The 6,578-nt window shown below is 38.2% G+C and overlaps 1 protein-coding gene across 1 annotated transcript; it reads right to left on the reverse strand.

The window, feature by feature from the left end:
- Positions 1-3,900: 3,900 nt before the first annotated feature.
- LOC141640736 (uncharacterized) lies at positions 3,901-5,257 on the reverse strand. The gene is made up of 3 exons (XM_074449419.1): positions 4,910-5,257; positions 4,544-4,732; positions 3,901-4,428 (listed from the first exon to the last, which is right to left on the reverse strand). The coding sequence occupies exons 1-3, from the start codon at positions 5,255-5,257 to the stop codon at positions 3,901-3,903; spliced, it is 1,065 nt and encodes a 354-aa protein (XP_074305520.1).
- Positions 5,258-6,578: the final 1,321 nt, after the last annotated feature.

Raw genomic sequence — 6,578 nt, forward strand, 5'->3', positions numbered from 1 at the left:
CTGCGTCTGTTCCTGAGGTGAGTTCTGGCTGTGAAGCCAGAACTGCGAATTGTTAATGTTAATTGGTAATTTTAATGATTGATCATGGATATTTGACTCGAGTGAAAGTGATTTTAAAGGTTATTTACATGTGAACTTGGTCATAAAAACGATAGAGACGAATTAAAATAGATTAAAACGGATTAGTTAGGATTAATTGATTACAAATTGATTAAGGTTATTTACTAATTAGAAAATCGCGATAAACTGATAGAAATATATACAAAAGTCGAATTCCAGAGACTTTATATGAACAAATCGAATCTCTAAAAATCTGGGTTTGATTTAATTGACGAAAACCTGCTGATATTGATTATAAGGGATTTAAGTCGGATTTAACTCGATAAATTATTAAGAATTATGAATTACAATTGTTATACGAATGAAATAAGAAGAAAAAACGAAAAGACGGGATAAAAGAGATGAATTAACAAAGGACAAAGTAAGAAGAAGAAAGGCAGGAACTGCGGCAGCCTCAGGAAGAGGCACAACAGATGCTGCGACTCTTCGAAGAGGCGCAGCAGTTGCTGCGTTTCTTCTCGACGTCTGTCTTCTGCTAATCCGTAAAAATAGGTTAACAAAGGGGTTTTAGAAATCGGTTTTAAGCATATTTTTGACGTAAATCATACATTAATTAGTACAAAAAATAAAAGTATAATAATAAAAGTGGGATTTACACCCTCAGACTTACATGTTTGACGGTTTTAGTGATTCCTCGACTCGAATGTGTGAAGAAAGTGCCCTCGTAAGAGGATTTAGATTAAATTGATTGATTGATTGAGGTGGAGTTGGTCAAATTGGTCGGTCATGCAATGTGACGGGTACTCAGAAGGATCCGAGCTTATGTGGTCGATTTGATCAAGCACGTCGACATCAATAAGCTTAGAGCATGGTCTTAGAATGCAAAGGGAGAAGAGAAGGGCGGACACTCGCGTGAGAAATATGAGGAACGAAGGTCCCTATTTATACTAATCACACGGAGGAATTAGGGTTAAGGTAAAACTTTGGAAACAAATCTCGAAAAGATTTGAAAATATGCAGAAAAGAGCGGGGAAGAGGGGAATTGGGGTAGATCTCGACTTCCTTATTCTTTATCATAAAATTTTCGGGATATATTTTACCAAAAGATTAAAAATTGATTTTATGGAATAAATATCTGGAACATTCTAGAACATTCCGACTCGGCATTTTAAAATGGTTTATTAGAAAATGAAGCTATTTTTGACCCGGACTCCAAATGAACTCTAATTACTGTCAAAACGACCGTATCGGCACGTAGATGACAACCAAGGGGTAGACACAAGTATTGAGCTATCACTTGACGATAAACTTACGAACTGTCCTAAATCGTTGCGTGTACCAAACATGCTGCCCAATCATCACTGAGTGTTTGGCGGGAGGTGCATAAATGAGGTATCTATGGAAGGACAACCCACACGACCCAAGAATTAATCCCCACAAGTTGTTGAGCAAGCATGGCGAGAAGAGAGCCATTACAAGAGGAAATTGCTTAGAACCAAACCAAGAGTTGCTTGTTTGTCTCTAAAACTATGATAGATAAAATGGTGTAAAAAATCAAGTGGTCTAGGCTTTTGAATCACTCCAATTGGAGTTCGGATGAGGAATTGATGTCTGTTTCATAATCCGAGCTCAAATAGACAAGCTAACCGTCAGGACGAGCGTTCCAAGCTCGGGACGGGCGTCCCGAAGCTCAGAACCGGCGTCCCAAGCTCAGGACGGGCGTCCTGAAGCCAGGACGAGCGAATTATTCGGCCGGCAGATTGTCTTCGCAATGGGGAGTCGTGTGATTCCTCCTGGGACTTGCAAAGCGCTAAATTAATTAAAGGGTTTAACCGTCATTTAACCCCTTAGTTAAATTAATCCTTGTACTACTATATATACTCCATTTGTAAAAATTAAGAGATTAAGTTCCCTTAGATTAGATTAGGAGTAGATTAGAATAGATTAGCATTTAATCTTTCCACAAATTACACATTAATCTTTCCTTAATTATTGTTTAAGCATTCTTAGATCTTATTGGGTAATTGAATATTATTGTGTTATTATTGGAGAATTGACAACTCTTCATCAATCAATCAAGTTCTCTTGTATTATTCTTTCCTTTCCATTTGTTCATTTTAAGATTGGTATAATTCCTTCACTGTTTACTTGTTTATTGTTTCACTCTTTTTTTTTGGGGGAAATGTAAGCTTATCATTAAAATAATTAACCATGACCCTTACAACATTTTGTTAAGGTAAGCACTATACTTACCCTAATTCTTACATATCATCTCTATCCAATTCATCACTTTGCTATTGTTGCTTACAATTTCACACTATTAAGTGTCATCTGCACTTCATTATGAACCTGGCTAACTAGCAGCTCAGGCCTAATGAGTATCATTTCCACCCTACATTTGTTCCTACTCCACCAAATATTAGTCATCAATGCAGCCAGGATAACTGCTATCAGCTTCTTCCTCGCCTGATTTCTGGATCTCCACTTAAGCCATCATTCACAACATTGTTGAGCAGGTAAATGAGCAGGGCACCAGTAGTGTACCAGGTCCCTGCATTTCCTACTGTAGTCACATTAAAAAAATAGATGCTCATGGTCTTCCTTCTCCAAACTACACAGGTAGCATAAATTATCCTGAGTGATCTGCATTTTCTGAAGCCTATCTTGTGTTAATAGTCTCTCCTGAGCAATGAGCCAAACAAAGAATCTGTGTCTTGGTAAAATCCATCTGACTGTCACCAGAGACGCCCATTTAGCTTTCTCTAAACAGGCCTAAGGAACTGTTAACCTTGCTTGATCAAAAAGTTTCCATTCAGTCTTCCCATAGTGCCATAGAAGAACTGATGAAGGATAGTCTTCACTTGACAGATTTTCCGCCAAGCCCAGCTGCTGTTAAGTGTTGGTTCATAGTCCCTCTAAGTACACCCTTTAATGTATATTGAATGTACCCATTTCACCTATAAATGATCTGCTTTCTGTTCAATCCACCAAACATACTTACCTAAGGCTGCAATATTCCATTCATACAATTTTTTAATCCCAAGCCCTCCTTGTTTGAAAGAGTGACAAATAGCATCCCATGCCACCAAATGCCGGCCCCTCTTTCTGCTCAGCACCATGCCATAGAAAACGTCTGCACATAGCTTCAATCCTGGCAATGACAGTTTTAGGGATTATAAAGATCCTAGCCCAATAAGAATGAAGTGAGCTTATGACAGATTGAACAAGTACTAATCTGCCAGAGTACGCAAGCTTCCTAGTCCCTATGCCCCTTATTCTATCAACAATTTTCTCCACCAAACAATGATAATCCAGAACCGATAGCCTTTTAGAGGATACATTCACCCCCAGGTACTTAAAAGGAACCTTGTCTTGCATCATTCCAGTCTCAGTCTCTATCTCTTTAATCAGTTGCTCTGCTATGCCATTACAGTAGAAGTTGGACTTATCTTGATTCATCACCAAACCAGAAGCCTTGGAGAAATAGCTAAAAGCATTCAACAGTAATTCAATGCTTTTACTATCCCCTTTACAAAACATGATAAGATCATCTGCAAAGCATAAATGGGTTAACCCAATGCTCTTGCAGAGAGGATGATGCCTGAACTGCCTGTGCTTCTGTATCACCCCCAAAATCCTGCTGAAGTACTCTATATAAATAGTGAAAAGGAGAGGAGATAATGGGTCTCCTTGTCTCAGACCTCTCTTCCCTTGGAAGAAGCCAAAGCTCTCACCATTTAATGTTATAGAGTAAGAAGAAGTAGCCACGCATTGCATAATGAGTTCAGTAATTTGAGAAGGGAAATATAAGGCAACCAGCATTTCATGAACAAACTCTCATTATACTAAATCATACGCCTTCTGCAGGTCTAATTTCATCAACATTCTAGAAGAGCATGCTTTCCTCTTATACAACCTTATTAAATCTTGGCAAATCAAGATGTTCCCCACAATGTCCCTCCCTTTTATGAAGGCACTCTGTGAAGGGCTTACTATGTCAGGCAGAATATCTCTCAGTCTATTGCAGATTACTTTGGATAGGCACTTATAAATGGTGTTACAACAAGCAATTAGTCTGAATTGCTTGACATTCTCAAAAAGTTCTACCTTTGGGATCAAAGTAATCACAGTATTATTACACTGCTTCAACACCTTCCCCTTATTAAAAGCATCTCTGATAGCAGCAGTCACTGAATGTCCCATAATATGCCAGGCATCCTTGAAAAATTGGCTTCCAAACCCATCAGGGCTTGGTGCTTTGTTTCCAGGAATATCAAACATAGCCCTCTTTATTTCATTATCTGAAAGAGGAGCTAACAAAGTAGTTCTGTGCTCATCAGTTAGACATTGACCCATCTTTATAATGGCCTGATTAACATGAGCCACAAGTTTAGAATCCCCTTAGCAAAGATTTATAAAACTCTTCAAAAGCAGTCTTAATATCACCAGTAGATTCACAATCCTGCTACCTCATATCTTTCACCTTGTACACCCTATTCTGGCTCCTTCTTCTTTTGATCACTGAGTGAAAATAAGATGTATTCTCATTTCCCTCTGCAATCCAAGCTGTTTTAGCCTTCTGACTAAGGAACATGTTCCTAGCTTTTAGCAGCTCACCCAACTCTGCATCACATATCCTTTCAGTATGACAAAGTTCACTATTCAAGGGATCCTGAACCAATTTCATTTGTATATCTTTAAGAGCTAGTTCAGTAACATTGGATAAATTCTCAGTGTCACTATACTACTCCCTATTAAGCTTCTTCATTTCTCCTTTTAGCATCTTCAGTTTAGTGACCACCCTAAACATAGGGGTCCCCTGGACAACAGTCCTCCAGTAGTTACTAACAATATGATCAAAGTCCTTAGAAAGTGACCACATGTTGTAGTACTTAAAGGATTTGAGTCTCTGGTGCTGCTGGCATTCCAAATTGATAAGACATGAGCAGTGGTCAAATAACCCCTCAGGGAGGAAATTGGCAACACTGTCAGGGAAAACATTAATCCAATCATAATTTATAAAAACTCTGTCTATTCTGCTATACACCTTCTTTCCACTTTCATGTTTGTTATTCCATGTAAAAAAGGCGCCAGTTGCCTTAAGATCAAACAAATGGCAATCCTGGATGACCTTAGACAGAGGGATAACATCAGCTCGTGAAACCTGTGCCCCTCTAATCCGTTCATTATGAGCCATAATAGCATTAAAATCCTCAAAAACCATCCATGGACCAGTGAGAGTCTTATGATAGTTTCTAATGCTACTCTAAAGACTCTCCCTCTCTGCAGCCTTGTTAAAACCATAAACTAAGGTGAACCGGAAATCTTTTCTCCTGAGCTTATCATACACTGCAGTATGAATGACTTGGGCAGTCATGTCTTTCACATTGACTTGAAACATAGCAGGGTCCCATAAAAGCCAAATTCTACCTCTACTATGCATACTAGAATTGGTGCAGATGGACCAATTGTCACACAAGTTACTCCTAATCTTATTCCATCTATGACTCTTAATTTTAGTTTCTACTAAACCAAACAAGCCTACTTTATTCTGGGTAAGAAAACGCTTTATTTCAAACTGTTTATTAATATTATTCAGTTTTGTTTGTTTCATCATTGGAAATGATTTGGGTACCGGATAATGTATCCTTCTCCGGAGTTCCAAAATTGGAAAAGTAAATGTTTTTGCTAATGGATGAGAATGGGGTTCCTGGTTCGAATCTGGTCTTGGAGCCAGAAGCCTGATTTTCCAATTTTTTCCTCAGGTTAGACTCAGATTCCTTCAGCCTACTGATTTATGCTTCTGCTTGGGCTGCCTTCTCTTGAATTGTCTCCAATTCTTTGATCTTGGCCAGGGCAACCGCTAATTGTTGTTCTGAGGTAAGTTCCACCATTTTTGTATGTGAATATTAAATGGAGAATGGTAAAAGGAATTTTTTTTTTATTAAAGAACTAGATGCCCCACGGTGGGCGCCAATTGTTTTAGCAGAATTTTCCCTGACAGGATCCGGCTTGATTATAAAGTAATTAGGGTATCTAGTTCTATAAATATGGAGAAATGTTATGGGTAAATAATAAGGAAAGACTAAGTAGAAAGAATATCACTTGTATTATTTGGATAAGCTGAGTACAAATTCGTGTATATAGTTGAATACTCAGAAGATAATGAAAGGTGAAATGTAAATAATTAAGGAATAATCCCCCCTTTTACAAATGCTGGATTATGCTATATATAGTTCTACAAATATTAACGTTGTATTTAATCTCAACGTTCTTCTCAATTGTCGGAGCTGTTACCTTATTAATAGGGCACATTCCCTATTAATCCGGTTGACTCGTTCTCCTCTAACTATTCTTTAGCTTAATTCCTTTTTGCACGTCTTGATTCATGGAGATGATATAGTCTTATAGTTAGGCTTGGTCTTCCTTGAGAATAGGACATGAGCATTTATCTTCATATAACCGTTTTACTGCTCTTCAGCTTAATCCAGCCTGCTTAGGCGCGCTGCCAGGCTACT

The sequence above is a fragment of the Silene latifolia genome, chromosome 2, assembly GCF_048544455.1.
Source record: "Silene latifolia isolate original U9 population chromosome 2, ASM4854445v1, whole genome shotgun sequence".
Lineage (NCBI taxonomy): Eukaryota > Viridiplantae > Streptophyta > Magnoliopsida > Caryophyllales > Caryophyllaceae > Silene > Silene latifolia.

Excerpts from the sequence above, each read along its gene's own strand:
- LOC141640736 (XM_074449419.1), bottom strand. The coding sequence starts at position 5,257 with ATGGCTCATAATGAACGGATTAGAGGGGCACAGGTTTCACGAGCTGAT. Across the intron at positions 4,733-4,909 it reads CTAAGGACTTTGATCATATT|GATCCCTTGAATAGTGAACT; the intron begins GTTAGTAACTAC and ends AAATTGGTTCAG. Across the intron at positions 4,429-4,543 it reads GCCAGAATAGGGTGTACAAG|GCCATTATAAAGATGGGTCA; the intron begins GTGAAAGATATG and ends CATGTTAATCAG.